Below are 22,866 nucleotides of genomic sequence, written 5' to 3' on the forward strand. Positions count from 1 at the left end.
TTTTTTTTTTGAGACGGAGTCTCTCTCTTTCACCCAGGCTGGAGTGCGGTGGCGCGATCTCCACTCACTGCAGACTCCACCCCCCTGGGTTCACGCCATTCTCCTGCCTCAGCCTCCTGCATAGCTGGGACTGCAAGCGTCCGCCACCTCGCCCAGCTAATTTTTTTGTATTTTTAGTAGACACGGGGTTTCACTGTGTTAGCCAGGATGGTCTCCATCTCCTGACCTCGTGACCTACCCGCCTCGGCCTCCCAAAGTGCTGGGATTACAGGCGTGAGCCACCGCGCCCGGCCTAGTATCTTTATTATTTTTTTTTCATTAACTCCTACATGCTCTTAATGTTTGGGCCTTTTAAAAATGGGAGTGCATGGCCGGTCGAGGTGGCTCCCACCTGTAATCCCACACTTTGGGAGGCCAAGGTGGGTGGATCACTTGAGCCCAAGTGTTTGAGACCAGCCTGGGCAACACAGAGAGACTCTATATTTTAGAAAAAAACACAAATGGAGTGCAAGCAGTGGGCAGGCTGCTGCAGGTGGGAACCCTTGAGCTTTTAGTAACTTTCCACAGGAGGCAGCAGAGTCAGGCCTCAGCCGAATTTGTGCTTCCAACTCGACCTAGCTGTCACCCACCTGTGGATAATGAAGTTCCTGTGCAGATACTGGAGGCCCCGGAGCACCTGCAGCACGATGCACTTGACCTGTGCAGAGGGTCAGAGGTACCAGTCAGGGTGAGCCTGCAGGGAAGCCCGGCCGGGCCCTGCCACACCCACACTGGCCAGCAGGACTAGCAGTCCCAACAGCCCAGGAAAGCAGTGCCCTCAGAAGGCTCTCGGCCCTGGACTGCCCGTTCCCAACAGCCCAGGAAACTAGTGCCCTCACAAGGCTCTCAGCCCCAGGGCTACCTGCTCCCAGGAGATGCCCCCACCACAGGAATTCCACCTCAATGAAGCTCGCTGAGACACTGGGAGGTGGAGGCAGACGCAGCAGCCACTCTGCAAGTCCCCAGGTGCCCTGTTTCGTTATAAATGTGCACCGCAAGGGCCCATGAAGCCCATTCCCCGACCCCAGGCCCCTCTGCCACGCACCTGGGCCTCCGAGAAGGGTGTTGGCATATTCTCCAGCAGGCTGGCCAGGTCCTGCTCACAGTAACCCATCACCAGGAAGATGCTGGAGGAAACAGAAAATGCATGCCACCCTCCGGCCTTCTCCTAAGGGCTCAAAGTGGAGCCTCCCCTGCTGCAGGAGGGGACATGGGCAGGACAACCTGTGTCCCCCTCAGACAACGGGCTGAGCCAGGCAGTGAGGTGGGGTCATCTCTTCTCTGACAACCTCATGCCCGGTGACACTCAGTCCTGGTTCTGTGCAACACCTCTAGCCCAAGATACATGCTCCCTAGGGCCCAATGCACAGACCAGGACACCACGTACCTCTCCAGGTGGTTCCCCACTACCACCTCCTTCAGCTCCACGATGTTCGGATGACGCAGGCGGAGCAGCAGCGTGATCTCCCGCAAACTGCTGATGGGGATGCCTGGGGAGGGAGGCGGCCTCAGCGAGCCCCACCCCAGTAATGGCAGGGAAGCCCCAACCCCGGCCACTCTTGGGCTTCCTGAACACCTGATACCAGATGCTGCAGTGTCCCCACCTCAGGGAGAATCGGGGCGACCCCAATAAGCTGAACACCTGATACCAGGTGCTGCAGTGTCCCCACCTCAGGGAGAATCGGGGCGACCCCAATAAGCTTTTTTTTTTTTTTGAGACGGAGTTTCACTCTTGTTGCCCAGGCAGGAGTGCAATAGCGCCATCTCGGCTCACCGCAACCTCCGCCTCCCGGGTTCAAGCAATTCTCCTGCTTTAGCCTCCCTAGTAGCTGGGATTACAGGCATGTGCCACCACGCCCGGCTGATTTTGTACTTTTAGTAGAGATGGGGGTTTCTCCATGTTGGTCAGGCTGGTCTCGAACTCCCGACCTCAGGTGATCCGCCTGCCTCACCCTCCCAAAGTGCTGGGATTACAGGTGTGAGCCACTGCCCCCGGCCCAATAAGTACTTTTAACTCTTCCTTGACCAAATACGAATCGGCACCTCTCTAACCACCGTGGACATCCATCTGGGGCATGGCAGGGCCCTGCCTGCACAGGCAGGTGCTAGGGGTGGAGGGGACAGTAGAGATGAACCTGCGGTGAGGCCGGGCGCGGTGGCTCACACCTGTAATCCCAGCACTTTGGGAGGCCGAGGCGGGCGGATCATGAGGTCAGGAGATCGAGACCATCCTGGCTAACACAGTGAAACCCCGTCTCTACTAAAAATACAAAAAATTAGCCGGGCCTGGTGGTGGGTGCCTGTAGTCCCAGCTACTCGGGAGGCTGAGGCAGGAGAATGGTGTGAACCCAGGAGGCGGAGCTTGCAGTGAGCCGAGATTGAGCCACTGCACTCCAGCCTGGGCGACAGAGCGAGACTCCGTCTGAAAAAAAGAAAAAAAAAAAAGAGATGAGCCTGCAGTGAGGTGGGCTCCCCAGACAGGAGGGAGAGCAGGGGATGGAGACCGCAAAGCACACCGGGCAGACAGCTGAGGCTGCGTGTGGACCTGGGGGTGACGTGCTGGGCCACACCAGAACCCTCCCAGAGGCTGGCCCCCCCCCACAACCACCGTGCAGTCACCCTGAGGAAACTTCAGGTAACTCACACCCTTCTGCCTCCTCCTAGTGCGAGGTCCCAACACCCCATTTTCCTGCTCACCATCCTTCTCCTTGTCCATCCGCACCTTCTTCAGCGCAACAATCTCATCTGTCTGGGTGTCCCGGGCCCGATCTGGAATGGAAATGCATCGGTGACGACATCATCTCGATGCCCCTCGTGGGCTCCCTAGCACTGCACGGGAGCCTCTCCCTGAGCCACGGGGTCCCCGTTCTTTCCTCTGACAACCTCACGCCCAGTGACACTCAGTCCTCACTTGTGTGCAACACCCCTAGCCCGAGACGCGTGACACTCGGTCCTCACTGTGTGCAACACCCCTAGCCCGAGACGCGTGACACTCGGTCCTCACTGTGTGCAACACCCCTAGCCCGAGACGCGTGCTCCCTGGGAGATTTCCTCATTTGAACTGGGCAGGGGGTGTCCAACTTTGCTCTGTGCTGGACCCTCGCCTCCAGCCACTCAGTTCTGTGGCTCCATACTCTCCGTGTCCTCCTTAGCATGCAGATCACTGCTTTGTGCTCTCTTGTAATGTCCTAAAAGCAAATAAGGTACTCTATGTAGAAAAAAGCAAACCTTATTTTGTGTGAAGGTGGCTCTAGAAAACATCGTCCTAATGTGTGCAGCTTCCAGAATGACCTATGCCAATTTCACAGCTGTTATAAGCTTCAGTTGTGTGTGATGTTTTTGTTTTTTTGAGACAGGGTCTCACTCTGTTGCCAAGGCTGGAGTGCAGTGGGGCGATCACAGCTCACTGCAGCCTCAAACTCCGAGACTTGGCCAGGTGCAGTGGCTCACACCTGTAATCCCAGTGCTTTAGGAGGCTAAGGCAGGAGGATCATTTGAGCCCAAAAGTTCAAGACCAGCCTGGGCAACATAGGGAGATCCCATCTCTACCAAAAATTTAAAAATTAGCTGGGTGTGCTTATGTACTCTTGTGGTCCCAGATACTCAGGAGGCTGAGGTGGGAGGATCACTTGAGCCTGGGAGGTCGAGGCTGCAGTGAGCTATGATTATGCCACTGCACTCCAGCCTGGGCAACAGAGCAAGACCCATCTCAAAAACAAACAAAAAGAAAAAACACTGGGCTCAGGTGACTCCTCCAGAGTTGCTGAGGTTATAGACATGCGCACCGTGTCCAGCTCCTGCTGCTTCTGGAAAGTTCTGTATTTTGTTTCTCTAACGGTTCTCTCTACTCTGCAGTGACACATTTGCATTATGGGTGTTAGCAACTGGATGCTTCCATTTATCCAGAAATGGTATAACGTTTGTGATAACTACATCAGGAATTAAAGTTCCTGAACAAGTTTCTGCCCTGGTTCAGAGCACAGGGTCTGAGTCCCTTTCAGCCCCAACGCGGCTGCTGCTTCGACAATCTCATCCCACACTCTGTCACAGCCACGAGCTGCGGCTACACGTCCTGGCCTTGGCCACTCACACACAATGCCGTAGGTACCCTCTCCAATGCGGTTCAGCTTCTCAAACTCCTTCACACTCCGGCATCGTCCCAGCTGAAAAAGAAGGGTGTTGCCAGTGTGGAAATTTGGCAGCTGATGGAACAACTACTGAGGAAATTTCAAATGGAATTTGTACTAGGGAGCCCACTCACGTCTTGCTCACCAAACAGAAAGGCAACCACACGTTTGGGCTTTTTTTTTTTTTTCTTTTATTGAGACTGAGTCTTGCTGTGTTGCCCAGGCTGGGTGCAGTGACAAGATCTCGGTTCATCGCAACCTCCGCCTCCTGGGTTCAAGTGATTCTCCGGCCTCAGCCTCCTGAGTAGCTGGGATTACAGGCATGTACCACCACAACCGGCTAATTTTCTATTTTTAGTAGAGACGGGGTTTCACCATGTTGGCCAGGCTGGTCTGGAGCTCCTGACCTCAAGTGATCTGCCCGCCTTGGCCTCCCAAAGTGCTGGGATTACAAGCGTGAGCCACCGTGCCCCGCCTCTTGGGCTTTTCTGATGAGAAAAGGTGGTGACAATACTGGGCGAATGCTTTGAAAGAAATATCAGAGGCAGCCACTTAGATACTCCCTTTCAATCCCACATACAAAAATACATCTGTGGCAGAGGCTGCTGTCCCAGCATCCCTGTATCACTACCTCCTGTAAGTTATGAAACGCTACGCAGTGGCATCTGGCCTTGGGATGTGAGCTGAAGGGACCGTGTTACTTCCAGGTGGAAGGATGCTTTCACCTCTCACCTCAGTGACGGGAAGACAAAGGGAACCAGAACGCCTGGCCCACCTGTGCAAAACAACTGCTTCTCTCCAGAATGTTAGAGGAGAGTGAAAAAAGGCATCATCTTACTTGAGGCCCTGTATTTCGGGGTCTCGGAACTAGTAGTCTGTACCCTTCTCCATGGATCTAAGAAGCACATGTAGGCTGGGCGCAGGGGCTCACGCCTGTAATCCCAACACTTTAGGAGGCTGAGGTGGGCGGATCACGAGGTCAGGAGATCTAGACCACCCTGACTAACACAGTGAAACCCCGTCTCTACTAAAAATATGAAAAAATTAGCCGGGCGTGGTGGCGGGCGCCTGTAGTCCCAGCTACTTGGGAGGCTGAGGCAGGAGGATGGCGTGAACCCGGGAGGTGGAGCTTGCAGTGAGGCGAGAATGTGCCACTGCACCCCAGCCTGGGTGACAGAGAGAGACTCCGTCTCAAAAAAAAAAAAAAAAAGCACACGTAGCAAGGTTTGAAACCTCACAGCCCCCATTTCCCTGCTTCTCTTCTCTTAACCCTCAGTCTCAAACCTGGGCTCAAGCAATCCTCCCACCTCAGCCTCCCAGATTGCTGAGACTACAAGTGTGAGCCACTGGCCGCATTTGTCCTCAGTTTGATTCCTTCCTGACACCTGGGGACCGAGTCAGAAGCATCTGGCCTGGCACTCACTGATGGCCTAGTCTCAACCTCCCTTTCCCGCCTTAATCCCCCTTCTCACATCCTCTGCTTGTGCTCTTCTCGACACCCTTCTTATTTCTGGGTGTCCAAATCCCTGTCACACTTCCTGAACTCAAAGAAATGCCAGGCCAGGCTGGGCGCGGCGGCTCACGCCTGTAATTCCGGCACTTGGGAGGCTGAGGCGGGAAGATCACTTGAGCCCAGGAGGCTGACGATGCACTGAGCCGTCATCACGCCCTGCATTCTAGCCTGGGAGAGAGCGCGAGACCCTGTCTCCAAAAAAAAAAAGGAAAGGCCAACTCCCTACTTCACCCCAGAGTCCAGCACAGGGCTGTCAGCGCGGTGAGCGCTTGCTGCACGTCTGAATGAGCCAAGTGTGGTTCCTGTTGTCATCCAGCCACGAGCTGTTAATGATTCTTACTGAACACGTGGCTTAGTCTCTCAGAGCACCAGCTAGCAGTTAAAACACAGACCAGCGGCCAAAGTTCAGGCCTCTCCGCCCCCACCAGCCGTGCACCTGGGCAACATCGCCCAACGCTCCGAGGCTCCCTCCTGGTCTCTGCAGAGGGAGGCACCGGCACCTCTGCAAGGGCCGCGCCCAGGGCTCGCGTGAAGCCGCCAGGCAGCGCTGGACCCCGCTCGATGCAGCCCAAGCCCAGCGGGAGCCTTCAAGCTTCAACTCGTCGCGCAAGTAAATTCTCCCCAGAAACAAGCGGCTCGCGGCTCAGCCTGCAAAGCCCAGCGCGGGCGCTGAACTCAGCAGTGCCAGAGCTGGAGCCCGGAGCCTGCTCTTCCCACGTCGCGGGCCCGTCTCTCCGCGGGCGCGAGGCATCCCTGAGCCCGCCCCGGCCCCCCAGATCTCCGGGGACCGGCTGTCGGGGTCCCGAGCCCGCCCCACCCCGGGTTCCGCCCCCGCCGCGGGGAACTCTGGGACTGTCGTTCCCGCCCGTGCCGGAAGCCTCGGCGCGGCAGCGCGACACGAGACTCCCCAGACCTAGCCGAACAGTGCCGCTAGCGAGGCGGGCAGAGCTGCCCGGGTGGTACCCCGCGCACCCTGTGTTCCGGAGGCACCGTGAAGAAGCCCTCCTTACGAATACACTTCAGACGGATCTGCTCGGACTCCTGATCTGGCTCCGCCATGCCGAGCGCTGGCCCCGCCTCTCGCGCGCAGGCGCAGACGCGGACGGCCCCGCGGCGCAGGCGCAAAGGCTCCTTCCCGGGCTTCCTCTCCTTAGCAACGGTTACCAAGAGACGCTCCCGCGAGTCCGCCCTAGGCGCTTGGTTCCAGGGACCGGCTCCGACTGCTGCAGTTCGGGCCTTATTTTAGGGTGAAGCCCGGGCACCCGACTCGGCTGCGCCGTAGTGGGAGGCCACGGCGATTATCCAGGTGAAGGTCTTCCAGGTGAGAGGGGTCCCCCAGGTAAGAAGGTCCTCCAGGTGGGAGTCCTTCATGTGGGGAAGTCCTCCAGGTGGAGGGGGAGGGTCCTCCAGGTGAGAGGATTCTCTAGGTGGGGGGGTCCCCCAGGTGAGGGATCTTCCAGGTAAGAGAGTCCTCCCGGTGAGAGGGTCCTCCAGGTGAGAGGATCCTTCAGGTGAGGGGGTCCTCCAAGTGAGGGGTCTTGCAGGTAAGAGGGTCCCCCAGGTGAGGGGTCTTCCAGGTAAGAGTGTCCCCCAGGTGAGGGGTCTTCCAGGTAAGAGGGTCCTCCAGGTGAGAGGGTCCTTCGGGTGAGGGGGTCCCCCAAGTGAGGGGTCTTCCACGTAACAGGGTCCCTGAGGTGAGGGGTCTTCCAGGTAGGAGGGTCCTCCAGGTGAGAGGGTCCTCCAGGTGAGAGGGTCCTTCAGGTGAGGGGGTCCCCCAGGTAAGAGGGTCCTCCAGTAGGGAGTCCTTCAGGTGGGGCGGTCCTCCAGGTGAAAGAGTCTTCCAGGTGAGAGGTGAAGGTGAAGGTCCTCCAGGTGAGGGTCAGGTCACTTGATCCAGGGATGTGGCTTCAGCAGGCATTTGGGTGCCTCATCTGTGTTCGGGACATGGGGACTCCGGGAGACTGAAGGAAACAAGTGCCGATGTCCATGCTGTCAAGTTCTGTGACAGAAATAAGCAGCAGCAAGTGAAAGACAGGAGAGAAGCTCTGTGAGGGGTGGCATTCAGGCTTAGCTTCTGGGCGAGAAGAGGCAGCTATGTCAGCATTCTCTAACGAGGTCTGGCAAAGTAGATACCTCCCCTCACTCATGGAAGACCTGACTTCCGAGGGTGGTAGAAGCTGCTCTCACAAGGCACCTGCCTCTCCAATTTCTTTCACAGCCCAGCCCTGGAAGGTGGAGGAAGAAAAGGTGACGTGGAATGTTTAGGAAGTGCCGCTCATCCAGGTCCAGGACTGGGGCAGCCAACGTGTCCTCTAATCTGGCTTCACTGTTGACATCCAGTAGAGCAAGCAGGGCCCAAACCAATGCACGACCAGCTCGGTCGTGGAGACCCTAACCCCGCGGCACTAGAGGAATTGAAGACACACACATACAGAAATATAGGGTGTGGAGTGGGAAATCAGCTGAAAACCTGGAACAGAGATTTACCCACATATTTACCGACAGCAAGCCAGTGGTAAGCATTGTTTCTATAGATTATAGATTAACTAAAAGCATTTCTTACGGGAAATAAAGGGATAAGCCAAAATAAAGGGATGGGTCTGGCTAGTTATCTACAGCAGGAGTACGTCCTTAAGGCACAGATTGCTCATGCTATTGTTTGTGGTTCAGGAACGCCTTTAAGCGGTTTTCCGCCCTGGGTGGGCCAGGTATTCCTTGCCCTCATTCCGGTAAACTGAGAACCTTCCAGCGTGGGCGTCATGGCCATCATGAGCATGTCACAGTGCTGCAGAGATTTTGTTTATGGCCAGATTGGGGGGCCTGTTCCCAACAGCCCACAGCCAGACCTAGACTCCTTTCAGATTGGTTTTGATCAGCACGTAGAAAATGGGGGAGTTGAGTGTGGTATAGAAAATGGGGGTGTTGGCCGGGCGGGTGGCTCATGCCTGTAATCCTAGCACTCTGGGAGGCCGAGGCGGGCGGATCACAAGGTCAGGAGATAGAAACCATCCTGGCTAACACAGTGAAACCCCATCTCCACTAAAAAATACAAAAAATTAGCCAGGCATGGTGGCAGGTGCCTGTAGTCGCAGCTACTCGGGAGGCTGAGGCAGGAGAATGGTGTGAACCCGTGGCGCAGAGCTTGCAGTGAGCCAAGATTACACCACTACACTCCAGCCTGGGCGACAGAGTGAGACTCTGTCTCAAAAAAAAAAGAAAAGAAAAGAAAATGCGGGTGTTGTGACCAGGCACAGTGGCTCATGCCTGTAATCCCCTGTAATCCCAACACTTTGGGAGGCCGAGGCAGGCAGATCACTTGATGTCAGGAGTTCGAGACCAGCCTGGCCAACATGGTGAAACCCCGTCTCTACTAAAACTAACAAAATTAGCTGGGTGTGGTGGTGGTTGCCTATAGTCCCAGTTACTCGGGAGGCTGAGGCAGGAGAATCGCTTGAACCCGGAAGGCGGAGGTTGCAGTGAGCCGAAATTGTGCCACTGCACTCCAGCCTGGGTAACAGAGTGAGAGTTTGTGAAAGGAAGGAAGGGAGGGAGGGAGGGATAGAGGGAGGGAGGAAAACAGAGGGAAGAAGAAAGAAAACAAAAAAAGAGCCCGGGGAGAGAACAATCCTAGAAAACTGATATAGGCTGTGTTCCTCTGAAGTCCATACACAGCAGGCAGGCATGAAAGTGGTTTATGTATATAAATAGATTACCATTATTCTCTTCTGAGGTTTAAGTTGTCTAGCTTTCGTTCACCGAGCTTTAAGAAAAGCAGAGCTTTGGCCGGGCGTGGTGGCTCATGCCTGTAATCCCAGCACTTCGGGAGGCTGAGGTGGGTGGATCACGAGGTCAGGAGTTCGAGACTAGCCTGGCCAACATGGTGAAACGCATCTCTACTAAAAATACAAAAAAATGAGCTAGCTATAGTGGTGCACACCAATAATCCCAGCTACTCGGGAGGCTGAGGCACGAGAATCACTTGAACCCAGGAGGCAGGGGTTGCGGTGAACTGATACCAAGCCACTGCCTGGGTGACAGAGCGAGACCCTGTCTCAAAAAACAAATAAACAAAAAAAGAGAAAATAATAAAAGTTGAAAAATCTTAGGCAAGGCTAGAATCTAATAACAGGTATATTATAGTTTATTTTGAAACAATTTTTCTCTCTCTAGTCTCCTATTTTTACCAAAGTGAAATCAGGTAGTACTGATTTGTTTTCAGAATAAGTTTTAGTCTTATTGTACTTAGCCTGGTTATTTGTATCAACTGTAGCAAGAATAAATATTTACCATGTAGGCTTTTTTTTTTTTTTTTTTTGAGACGGAGTCTCGCTGTCGCCCAGGCTGGAGTGCAGTGGCACGATCTCGGCTCACTGCAAGCTCTGCTTCCCGGGTTCACACCATTCTCCTGCCTCAACCTCCCGAGTAGCTGGGACTACAGACACCCACCACCACGCCCGGCTAATTTTTTTTATATTTTTAGTAGAGACGGGGTTTCACTGTCTTAGCCAGGATGGTCGCGATCTCCTGACCTCGTGATCTGTCCGCTTCGGCCTCCCAAAGTGCTGGGATTACAGGCGTGAGCCACCGCGCCTGGCCACAAAGATTGTATCATTGAGAAAATTATGCCATTTGGGGAAGATCAGATCTAGCCAAACCTCCTTTGACCTTTAGCCTTCAAGCTGCCTTCAGTTATTCTTGGGCTAGCTTTGGGAGACATTTATAGTTTAAATAATAGCCCCTCCCCAAAACTCAACTGTATTTGTAAAACTAATGAGGGGCCACCAGGCTAGGGAGAGGAGAGGAGCCTGAATTCTGCTAAGATGCAGACATAAACAATTATCAGCCACTATTCCAGAGGTCCTGCAGATAACGACGCTGTTGTTACCCAAGACTGGCCTCTTGCAGTATCTCTCAAGGGTTTTTTGCATGTTTGATACCGACGGCTCCAACAGGACCCACTGACTGATGATGGCTCCACCTGGACCTGCCAACTACTCCTGTAGCCCCACCCAGAAGTGATTCAGCACACGGGAGGATCCTGTCTCACACCCTACGATGGCGCCCCGCCCCCGCAACCCATCAGCAGCAGCACCCATTGCCTAGCGATCCCACCCCTTCCCCCAAGCTACCTTTGGAAAACCCTAGTCCCTGAATTCTTGCGGAGACTGATTTCAGTAATCATCAAATTCTGGTCTCCCATTCACCTGTCTCTGTGAATTAAACCCTTTCTCTATTGCAGTTTCCCTACCTTGATACACTGGCTCCATCTGGGCAAGAAGAATCCACTGGGTGGATACAGTATGAAGCCAGTTTTCCCAAGGGCTTTGATGGGCACTATAAGTCAACTTTGATTCCTTACAGCAGTCTGTTTATATTTGAAAGCATGCCATTCCAGTCAAAGCCTTGGTAAAATATGCAGTGTCTCTATGTCCTACTACAAGAGAAAACAGATGGTTACTGCACATGCACACATCGTTATATTGACATTAGAATACAAATAGGGGAAGGGAGAGGGAAAAGTTTTTTTTTTTAAATAGCGCTCACAAATAGTTCCCAATTTTTGGAGAAATCAGAAAGAAATATGCTACTCAAGCAAAATATAAAAAACAAACAAAAAAAACAAGTATGTTCCAAATCTTCCTCACAGGAGTGTACTTTACTCAATTGCTAAAAGCTGCAAATAGCTCAAAGTTAAAAAAGTTTTTGGCTGGGCACGGTGGCTCATGCCTGTAATCCCAGCACTTTGGGAGGATGAGGGGGGCAGATCACGAGGTCAGGAGATCGAAACCATCCTGGCTAACACGGTGAAACCCCGTCTCTACTAAAAATACAAGAAATTAGCCGGGCGAGGAGTTTGAGACCTCCCTGGCTAACATGGCAAAACCCTGTCTTGGCCGGGCACAGTGGCACACACCTTTAATCCCAGCACTTTGGGAGAATGAGGCAGGTGGATCACTTGAGGTCAGGAGTTTTAGACGAGTCTGATCAACATGGTGAAACCCTGTCTCTACTAAAAAAATGCAAAATTAGCCAGACATGGTGGTGTATGCCTGTAATCCCAGCTACTTGGGAGGCTGAGGCAAGAGAATTGCTTGAACCCAGGAAGTGGAGGTTGCAGTGAGCCGAGATTGCGCCATTGCACTCCAAGCCTGGGCAACAAAAGCAAAACTCGGTCTCAAAAAAAAAAAAAAAACCTCGTCTCTACTAAAAATACAAAAATTATCTGGCCGTGGTAGCATGTGCCTGCAGTCCAGCTACTCTGGAGGCTGAAGTATGAGAATTGCTTGAACCCGGGAGGCAGAGGTTGCAGTGAGCCAAGATTGCAACACTGCACTCCAGCCTGGGCCACAGAGCAAGACTGTGTCTCAGTAAAAAGAAAAAAAACCGACATAATTGACAAGCAAATTTAGTTACTTATGTGGCATACAACAATTTTACATAATAATCATAATTACTACTAATACCATATACTAAGATGTATCAGAATCACATGCATCTCATACAATTTTGGAACACACACTAACAACACATTTATATAAATATAATCCCAAGAAAAACACCATTTCACCTTTAACAATGCTTCCTGTGTGATTTCATTATACCAAATAAGCCATATATCTCTTTTTGGACTTCAGGCGCAGTGGCTCACGCCTGTAATCCCAGCACCCTGGGAGGCCGGGTGCAGTGGCTCACGCCTGTAATCCCAGCACCCTGGGAGGCTGGGCGCAGTGGCTCATGCCTGTAATCCCAGCACCGTGGGAGACCGGGCGTGGCAGCTCACTCCTGTAATCCCAGCACTTTGGGAGGCCGAGGTGAATGGATCACGAGGTCAAGAGATCGAGACCATCTTGGCTAACACAGTGAAACCCTGTCTCTACTAAAAAATACAAAAAAATTAGCTGGGCGTGGCGGTGGGCACCTGTAGTCCCAGCTACTCGAGAGACTGAGACAGGAGAATGGTATGAATGCAGGAGGTGGAGCTTGCAGTGAGCTGAGATCGTGCCACTGCACTCCAGCTTCGGTGACAGAGCAAGACTCTGTCTCAAAAAGAAAAAAAAATACAAAAATTAGCCGGGTGTGGTGGCAGGCACCTGCAGTTCCAGCTACTTGGGAGGCTGAGGCAGGAGAATCGCTTGAACCTGGGAGGTGGAGGTTGCAGTGAGCCGAGATTGTGCCAATGCACTCCAGCTGGGGCAACAGAGTGTGCTCCATCAGACACACACACAAAAAAATTAATGAGGACTGAAGAAAGAATTTGATTTTGGAAAGTTTGTCAAATATAAAAACTGTTTTTTTTTGTTTGTTTTTTTTTTGAGACAGAGTCTTGCTCTGTCACCCAGGCTGGAGTGCTGTGGTACAATCTCGGCTCACTGCAAGCTCCACCTTCCGGGATCATGCCATTCTCCTGCCTTAGTCTCCTGAGTAGCTGGGACTACAGGCACCTGTAACCACACTCAGCTATTTTTTTGTATTTTCAGTAGAGACAGGGTTTCACCATGTTAGCTAGGACGGTCTCGATTGCCTGACCTCTTGATTCGCCCACCTCCGCCTCCCAAAGTGCTGGGATTACAGGTGTGAGCCACCGTGCCTGGCCTAGAAAAAGTTTTAAAACAGTTGCTATCACTAAATAGGATCACAGGTCTTTGTAAAATAACTCATTCACTTAGCCACAGTGATAACTCACAGATTTCTCTTTTTTTATTTTCTTATTTTTTTTCTGTTTTTACCTTTCTTATGGTGCTGAGATAACTAAAAGATTAAAAAAAAAATGTAGAAATCTTTAATCTTTGAGGGAATTTCTCAAAAGATAAAGACAGCATAAGGCCAATTATATCTCTCTAAAATTTTATAAACAAATCTATTAAATTGTAAACATCTTGACCATAAGATATAATTTTCAGGCTGGGTGTGGTGGCTCACACTTGTAATCCTAGCACTTTGGGAGGCCAAGGCTGGCGGATCACTTGAGGTCAGGAGTTCAAGACCAGCCTGACCAACATGGCAAAACCTTGTTTCTACTAAAAATACAAAAAGTAGCCAGGCGTGGTGGTGTGTGTCTGTGATCCCAGCTACTTGGGAGGCTGAGCCAGGAGAATTGCTTGAACCTGGGAGGTAGAGGTTGCAGTGAGCCGAGATCACACCACTGCACTTCAGTCTGGGTGACAGAACAAGACTCCATCTAAAAAAATAAAAATAAAAAAATAAGGCCCTAAGTCTGGGTGCGGTGGTTCACACCTGTAATCTCAGCACTTTGGGAGGCCGAGGCAGGTTGATCATTTTTACAAACTTTAACAAAACTTACAGAAACCATTTATGATATACTTGGACTTCCTGTTTTACCCTGAACATCCCTCTTTCCAAAATAACCAGCCATTTTAGAACAAAAATTTACCATACAAGATTCTTTCTCATATGAAATTATTTTCCTTTTTTCATACTAAAAATACCTCCTTGTAACTATCTTTACATCTGTAATTATATATTTATTTAAAAAAAATTTTTTTTTTCAGATGGAGTCTCACTCTGTTGCCCAGGCTGCAGTGCAGTGGTGCAGCTCCGCCTCCCAGATTCACACCATTCTCCCGCCTCAGCCTCCCATAAAAATATTTTTTTAAAAATTAGCCCGGCGTGGTTACAGGCACCTGTAATCCCAGCTACTTGGGAGGCTGAGGTGGGAGAATCTCTTGAATCTGGGAGGCAGAGGTTGCAGTAAGCCGAGACCACACCATCGCGTTCCAGCTTGGGCAACAGAGTGAACTCTGTCCCCCCGCAAAAAAAAGAAAAAGGAAAGAAAACTGTGGTAGTCTTCATTTAAAGTTACTTCTCTGTTAAACATTTTTTTTTTTTTTCTCTGAGACAGAGTTTTGCTCTTTTTGCCCAGGTTGGGGTACAATGGTGCGATCTTGGCTCACTGCAACCTCCACCTCCTGGGTTCAAGCGATTCTCCTGCCTCAGCCTCCCAAGTAGCTGGGATTACAGGCACCTGCAACCATGCCCAGCTGATTTTTGTATTTTTAGTAGAGACAGGGTTTTACCATGTTGGCCAGGCTGATCTTGAACTCCTGATCTGAGGTGATCCGCCAACCTCGGACTCCCAAAGTGCTGGGACTACAGGCGTGAGCCACCATACCCGGCCTAACCATTTTTATAGCCTGTGAATTTTAGGTGTTTACCTAAGTAAGAACCTTCTGGTTAAATAAATGTTCCTCTTTTTTTTTTTTTTTTTTGCTTATAACTCAGGATTTATCTCTTCCCATTAAACAATACTAAATGCCTTATTTATCAAAAAATTAGTCAAACATAATTCCCTTTTGTGTTGCAAGCCTTATAACCCTCATGCCAAATTTTGACAACTTACAATATCTCGTAATGACAAATATTAAACTCCTTTACCAATAAATCTAAACAATAATGTATGTTGACAATTCTGAAGACATTTCTAATTTTATTTTACCAATAATTTTAAAGCTAGCTTATTTTTTAAGGATTTACTTAAGTCACATGAACCTGAAAAAGCATTTGGGCTTAAGATTTCTATTTTTCTGGCCAGGCATGGTGGCTCACACCTGTAATCCCAGCACTTTGGGAGGCTGAGGCAGGTGGATCACGAGGTCAGGAGATCGAGACCATCCTGGGTAACATGGTGAAACCCCATCTCTACTAAAAATACAAAAAATTAGCTGGGCATGGTGGCAGGCTCTTGTAGTCCCAGCTACTTGGGAGGCTGAGGCAGAAGAATGGCGTGAACGCAGGAGGCAGAGCTTGCAGTGAGCCAAGATCGCGCCCCTGCAGTCCAGCTTGGGCGACAGAGCAAAACTCTTGTGTCAAAAAAAAAAAAAAGTTTATATTTTTCTGATACAGTATTTAAGTGCTTTTTTTCCCTTTAACCCAATTAAATAAAACTCTTTTTTATATATTTTTGGTAGTGAAACATTATATACATGACTCATAGATAGATTATTAGACACACAGAAGATGCATAAGACCCGTTCTTTTTTTTCTACTATTTTAAACTTCCAATTTCTTTCCTTCAATCTTTTTTTTTTTTTTTTAGTTGGAGTCTCACTCCGTCACCGAGGCTGGCGTACAGTGGCACAGTCTCAGCTCACTGCAAACTCCACCTCTTGGGATCAAGAGATTCTCCTGCCTCAGCCTTCTGGGTAGCTGGGATTACAGGCACCCGCCACCATGCCTGGCTTTTTTTTTTTTTTTAAGATGGAGTTTCGCTCTTGTTGCCCAGGCTGGAGTACAATGGCGCAATCTCAGCTCACTGCAACCTCCGCCTCCCAGGTTCAAGTGGTTCTCCTGCCTCAGCCTCCCAAGTAGCTGGGATTACAGGTGCGTGCCATCACACCCAGATAATTTTTGTACTTTTAGTAAAGACGGGGTTTCACCATCTTGGCCAGGCTGGTCTCAAACTCCTGACCTCAAGTGATCCACCCGCCTTGGCCTCCCAATGTGTTGGGATTACAGGCGTGAGCCGTTGCGCCCGGCCTAAGCTTCCAGTTTTCTGATAACCTGTTTCATTGTCTTAGGCAATTTTCAGCTTGATAGCCCTAAATTGACATACCGAAGGAAGAACTCTTAGGTGAAAAATCAGATAGCAAAATTTACATCTCAGAATACACAGGGAGAGTCTGGGTGTGCTAGAGGGACATTAAAAATGAATGTTACCTGTAATCCCAGCACTTTGGGAGGCCGAGGCAGGCAGATCATGAGGTCAAGAGTTCCAAGACCAGCCTAACCAACATGGTGAAATCCTGTCTCTATTAAAAATACAAAAATTAGCCAGGTGTGGTGGTGCGCACCTGTAATCCCAGCTACTCAGGAAACTGAGGCAGGAGAACACTTGATCCCGGGAGGCGGAGGTTGCAGCGAGCCAAGATCATGCCACTGCGCTCTGGCCTGGGCAACAGAGCAAGACTCTGTCTCAAAAAAAAAAAAGAATGCCAAGTCAAACATAAAATCATAGGCTGTGCATGGTGGGGGCTTCAGTGGGGGCCTGGGGGCTGCCCACCTCAGCTTCCCTCTTCACTGAGAACTGTTCTGTTGCTCAGCAAAACTTTGTCCTGTTCACCCTCCGGGTGTCTGCATAACTTCATTTTTCTTGGATACAGGAGAAGAATTTGGGACTTGCTGAAACACAGATTCAAAAAGGGGGTGACAGCCAGGCCTGGTGGCTCACACTTGTAATCTCAGCACTTTAGGAGGCTGACGTGGGCGAATCACAAGGTCAAGAGATCAAGACCATCCTGGTCAACATGGTAAAACTCTGTCTCTACTAAAAATACAAAAAGTGGCTGGGTGCGGTGGCTCATGCCTGTAATCCCAGCACTTTGGGAGGCCGAGGAGTGCGGATCACCTGAGGTCGGGAGTTCGAGATTAGCCTGACCAACATGGAGAAACCCTGTCTCTACTAAAAATACAAAAAATTAGCCGGGCATGGTGGTGCATGCCTGTAGTCCCAGCTGCTCGGGAGGCTGAGGCAAGAGAATCGCTTGAACCCAGGAGGCAGAGGTTGCGGTGAGCTGAGATCGTGCCATTGTACTCCAGCCTGGGCAACAAGAGAGAAACTCTGTCTCAAAAAAAAAAAAAATTAGCTGGGCGTGTGGGCGGCAAGCCACCCAAGGCGCCAAGGCAAGAGACCGAAGACACGAACTGTTCCGGCATAATAAAATATAAAACAAGAATAGTCATACCAGATATAGATCTTAGATATGATTATATATGAGTATCATTAATCATTAGTTGGTAGTAATTACTCTTTATTCCAATATTATAATAATCCTCGCTCTATAATCATAATCTAGGATAAACCAGGCCATACAGAGATAGGAGCTGAGGGGACATAGTGAGGTGTCATCAGAAGACAGGAGTGCGAGCCTTCTGTTATGCCTGGACAGGGCCACCAGAGGGCTCCTTGGTCTAGCGGAGACGCCAGTGTCTGGGAAGATGCCCGTTGCCAGGCGGACCGTGGTCTAGCGGTAGCAAAAGGTGTCAAGAAACAACACCCGCTAGTTAGCAGACCGGGAAAGGGAGTCACCTTTTCCCTGGGTGGGGTTTAGAGAAGACTCTGCTCCTCCACCTCTTGTGGAGGGCCTGACACCAGTCAGGCTTTCTTGCAGTTATCTGGAGGCCTAACCATCTCCCTCTGATGCTGTGCTCCCTCTGATGCTAGCAGCATTGCTAGTCCACCTTCATGTTCCATCTTGTGCACCTGGCTCTGCTTTCTAGATAGCAGTAGTAAATTAATGAAAGTACTAAAAGTCTCTGATATGTAGAAATAATGGCATAAGCTGTCTTTCTCTTTGTCTTCTCTCTCTCTCTGCCTTGGCTGCCAGGCAGGGAAGGGCCCCCTGTCCAGTGGACACGTGACCCACGTGACCTTACCTATCATTGGAGATGACTCACACTCTTTACCCTGCCCCTTTTGCTTTGTATCCAATAAACAACAGTGCAGCCAGACATTCGGGGCCACTACCGGTCTCCACGCATTGGTGGTAGTGGTCCCCCGGGCCCAGATGCCTTTTCTTTTATCTCTTTGTCTTGTGTCTTTATTTCTATACTCTCTCGTCGCCGCACACGGGGAGAGACCCACCGACCCTGTGGGGCTGGTCCCTACATGGCCATGGTGGCACACACCTGTACTTCCAGCTACTTGGGAGGCTGAGGTAGGACAATCGTTTGAACCCAAGAGGCGGAGGTTGCAGTGAGCCGAGACTGTGCCACTGCACTCTGGCCTGGCGACAGAGGGAGACTCCATCTCAAAAAAAAAAAAAGCGGGGGAGTGACAATGTAACACTCCCACTCACCAGACTGCAGGCAGGGGGAACAATCATGCTGCGACACCCTTGGGGCTCTGTGGTTCCTTCGGGGGCTGACACTGTAACACATCCCCACTCACCAGACCGCAGGCACGGGGAACAATCGAGCTGTGACACCCTTGGGGCTCTGCGGTTCCTGGCATCTCCACGTTTTGGGCGCCACCACATTCCCCTTGTCCAGACTCCAGTGCTCAAGGCAGAAGCAGGTTGCGCATGCGCGGTCCAGCCATGGGCTGAGTGCAGATCCCACGGCCGGGCTAGGTGGGCGGGGTACTCCAGGGCCAAGCCTGGAGCCCAGGAGACCCGGGTAGGGGCACCACCGGCCACAGAGGCCTCCAGCTGGAGAAGCAGCACCCCAAAAAGTCCTGTGTCAACTGTTTTAGAAAAAAAAAATCAGGTAACACAATAGCAAGCAATTTAACATCTGAGAGGGACATGTCTGTTTCCACTCTTGGGGTTCCATAAGAAAAACAAGTTTCTCCCCAAAAAGGAATCTGGTGCCTTCTCTTCTACACAGGGGTCTCTATATGTGTATGTGGCATACGGACTTAATGAAGCTACTATGTTGAAATATGTCGGATATTAGCTTTTAGTTAAGTTTACTTTTGACCATTAAGCCCTTTTAAAAATCCTCTTGACTGAGCGCAGTGGCTCACGCCTGTAATCCCAGCAGTTTGGGACGCCAAGGAGGGTGGATCACAAGATCAGGAGTTCATGACCAGCCTGGTCAAGATGGTGAAACCTCGTCTCTACTAAAAATACAAAAATTAGCCGGGTACGGTGGCAGGTGCCTGTAATCCCAGCTACTTGGGAGGCTGAGGCAGGAGAATGGCTGAATCCGGGCGGCAGAGGTTGCAGTGAGCTGAGAACGTGCCACTGCACTCCAGCCTGGGTGACAGAGTGAGACTCCGTCTCAAAAAAAAGAAAATCCTTTTAAATCTTTAAATCTCACTACCTTATTTCAGCTGGGACAAATTGCTGATATTTCAAAAGTAACACAAATTTCAAACCAGAAAGGACGTAGGAACCAAACCCGGGCTGTCCTGGTGGAAAAACGGCGGACTCTACCTACCCAACTGCAGCGTGAGGTGATGGCACTTACTCTTCGAGTGTGGCATGGCTGGAAAAAGGTGGCCTCGTTATGCAAATAAAGCCCATCAGGTGGTCAAAATCATTTTTCCCTTGTTCTGGCTTTTTTTCCTTTTTCCCAGCTGTGGGAATTCAGCTAATTCAGAGGCTTGTTTCCCACAACTTGGAAGTTTGCTTCAGATTTGACCAAGTGTAATAGACTTCATCAAATCCAACGGGAAAAAGACTGAAACAGCAAAAACAGCAAACACAGAAGCAAATAAAAGAAAAGCAGTTAAGCAAAACAAACAATCCCACAATGTGTACACTTACTGAGCATGCTAATAGAAGAAGACCAGCCAGTCGTTAATGTTAGCTCTAGTCATTAAGGAGAACTTCCAAGACAGAACCCCGATTCAGCTACTTACCTAGGAATGGGGCCCAGGCTTTAGACTGCTCTCCCCCATCCTGGAATCAGGGAAAACTCGAGATGTTTCCGAGCTGAAACTCCAGGGAAGTCTCCTGCTCCCCATCATCATGGAAGCAGGAAAACTCACCTTCTTTGTTGGAAGCAAGTGAAACACCGGAAAAGGAAAAGGCGTTGTGCACAAAATAAACCTAAGACCTCAACCAAGTTTCAGGAGATCAGAGATTCTCTGGAGAATGGTGGGGCTCCCAGATCTCAGCAAATTGTCCTATTGTCCTGAGCAATAAAGAAAGCCCAAACTGGTCCTAAGCACCAGGAGGAAACCTGTCAAAGGGCAGGGCCACCTCCACTCTGAGTCCCTGCATGGTGGCCACTTTGTAAGCCAACAAGTATCTGAGACAGGTATCAGTCACCTTAGAAGTTTATTTGGCCAAAGTTCAGGATGTGCGTGTGAGAGCCAACTCTGTACCTTCCTCCAAAGATGATGGTGAGGGCTTCGGTATTTAAAGGGGAAAGGGGCTGGAGGGGAAGGAGGGAGGGCGTGGTCACATACTTGAATCCACAAGACAAAAGGGGTCAATTATGTATTTGTCTCGTGCTCAGTACATTGGCACTTCACCCACTTTTTGATGGAGTGGGTGAAGGACATGAACAGACACTTCTCAAAAGAAGAAATTTATGCAGCCTACAGACACATGAAAAAATGCTCATCATCACTGGCCATCAGAGAAATGCAAATCAAAACCACAGTGAGATACCATCTCACACCAGTTAGAATGGTGATCATTAAAAAGTCAGGAAACAACAGGTGCTGGAGAGGATGTGGAGAAATAGGAACATTTTTACACTGTTGGTGGGACTGTAAACTAGGTCAACCATTGTGGAAGACAGTGTGGCGATTCCTCAGGGATCTAGAACTAGAAATACCATTTGACCCAGCCATCCCATTACTGGGTATATACCCAAAGGATTATAAATCATGCTGCTATAAAGACATATGCACACGTGTGTTTACTGCGGCACTATTCACAATACCAAAGACTTGGAACCATCCCAAATGCCCATCAGTGATAGACTGGATTAAGAAAATGTGGCACATATACATCATGGAATACTATGCAGCCATAAAGAAGGATTAGTTCATGCCCTTTGTAGGGACATGAATGAAGCTGGAAACCATCATTCTCAGCAAACTATCGCAAGGACAAAAAACCAAACATCGCATGTTCTCACTCATAGGTGGGAACTGAACAATGAGAACACTTGGACACAGGAAGGGGAACATCACACACCGGGGCCTGTCGTGGGGTGGGGGGAGTGGACAGGGACAGCATTAGGAGAAATACCTAATGTAAATGACGAGTTAATGGGTGCAGCACACCAACATGGCATATGTATACATATGTAACAAACCTGCACGTTGTGCACATGTACCCTAGAACTTAGAGTATAATAATAAAAAAAATTTTTGGCACCTCACAGAAGGTGAACAGAGTAGCAACCTGTGGAGAAACTTTAACTTTTTATTGGTAGCTCTCTGCTTAGGAACAAAAAGGAAGCAGTTTCTTGCATGATTCATCTTTCACCTTATTTTTTTTTCTTTTGGCAGAGTGAAATTAGGGTCCCAAGTTTTGATTGGCCTTTCACAATTCCTAAGGCTCTGTGTATGTGTGTATATACTACATAGGCCTGTATGGATTAGAAATTGTATGTGTGTGGCAGGCAGCAGGTTCCCTGCCGCTGGCACCCGAGAAGTCTGTGTCCAAGACTCTGGTGGACACCCCTGGCTCCGTTGGCCACTGAAGCAAGCCAATGGGAGATCACATGCAAAGCCTGCTGGCCAGACTAGAAACGAACAAAGCTAACACACTGTCACTACATGCATCAGGCTTCCAGACGGGGCAGGGCATTCTCAACACAGGCGGAAAGTCCAGCCTGAGCTGAGGGTTACTGGAGAGGTGCAGCCACATGAGATAACTTGTCTCACGCCGTTGTGTTCAGGTCCCTTCCGTGGCCTTCCTCAATTGGGAGCCCTTATCTGTGGGCCAGAAAGACAGGACAGCGCTGGCAAGGCCACTTCCAAAGTCTCAGTGCCACGGCTTTCCCACGCCCCCAGCACACATTCCACATTCTTCTTTGGGACCTTTTCATAAGCTGACTCAGATTACAGTCAAGCTAGGAGCCCTGGGGCCCCATTAGGCGACTCTGCACCTCTTTGTTCTGGAACATTACATCTTAACATTTAGCTCTTAGAATCTGGCCCTTTCCTGAAGTTTGGGGGGCACCTTATTCACTTAACTTCCAGGTATTCACACTGTCTCCTTCTGAAACAAAGGGAAGTGTTTTAACTGCCCACTGCGAATCAGAATGAGATGCCATCTGCTGTCCATCACTCCGCACAGCCAGCCACTTCCAACATGAACATACTATTCATTTATCAATACCACAAAGCTCACTCTCTGAGCCAGTCACTCTTGCCTCGACCCAGCTGCTAGCAGCTCTGGGGAAGCCAAGACCAAATGGCACTGGAGAAGGGGCCATGGCTTCTCACAGGGTGGGGCGGGCCTGGTGCACCCTCCCCGAGAGCACTGGAGAAAAGGGCTGCAGCTTCTCACCAGGTGGGGTGGCCCTGGTGCACCCTCCCTGAGAGCACTGGAGAAGAGGGCTGCAGTTTCTCACAGGGTGGGCGGCCCGGGTGCCACCCTTCATGACAGCACTGGAGAAGGGGCCGCGGCTTCTCACGGGGTGGGGAAGATCTGGTGCACCCTCCCTGAGAGCACTGGAGAAGGGGCCGCGGCTTCTCACGGGGTGGGGAAGATCTGGTGCACCCTCCCTGAGAGCACTGGAGAAGGGGCCGCGGCTTCCCAC

General features: G+C 50.5%; 1 protein-coding gene and 1 long non-coding RNA gene across 23 annotated transcripts in view; one reads left to right on the plus strand and one right to left on the minus strand.

Moving 5' to 3' along the window:
* The window catches only part of CDK10 (cyclin dependent kinase 10), a 26,425-nt gene extending 3,648 nt beyond the window's left edge, over positions 1-22,777 (minus strand). For 5 of the 22 annotated variants that reach the window (XM_058440336.1, XM_058440339.1, XM_032156144.2 and 2 more), the window contains exons 1-6: positions 4,312-6,107; positions 4,130-4,202; positions 2,737-2,808; positions 1,427-1,529; positions 1,085-1,166; positions 630-697 (exon numbers count right to left, since the gene is read on the minus strand). In XM_058440336.1, the coding sequence (XP_058296319.1) occupies positions 630-697; positions 1,085-1,166; positions 1,427-1,529; positions 2,737-2,808; positions 4,130-4,202; positions 4,312-4,419 (506 nt within the window). In that variant the 5' untranslated portion in view covers positions 4,420-6,107. The other 17 variants (XM_058440340.1, XM_032156150.2, XM_032156142.2 and 14 more) reach the window with 16 other exon arrangements.
* LOC131383731 (uncharacterized) lies at positions 6,784-10,907 on the plus strand. The gene is made up of 3 exons (XR_009213978.1): positions 6,784-7,000; positions 7,898-8,194; positions 10,632-10,907. It is a non-coding gene; the product is annotated as an uncharacterized LOC131383731 (long non-coding RNA).
* Positions 22,778-22,866: the final 89 nt, after the last annotated feature.

Source organism: Hylobates moloch, unplaced genomic scaffold, assembly GCF_009828535.3.
Source record: "Hylobates moloch isolate HMO894 unplaced genomic scaffold, HMol_V3 SCAFFOLD_6, whole genome shotgun sequence".
NCBI lineage: Eukaryota > Metazoa > Chordata > Mammalia > Primates > Hylobatidae > Hylobates > Hylobates moloch.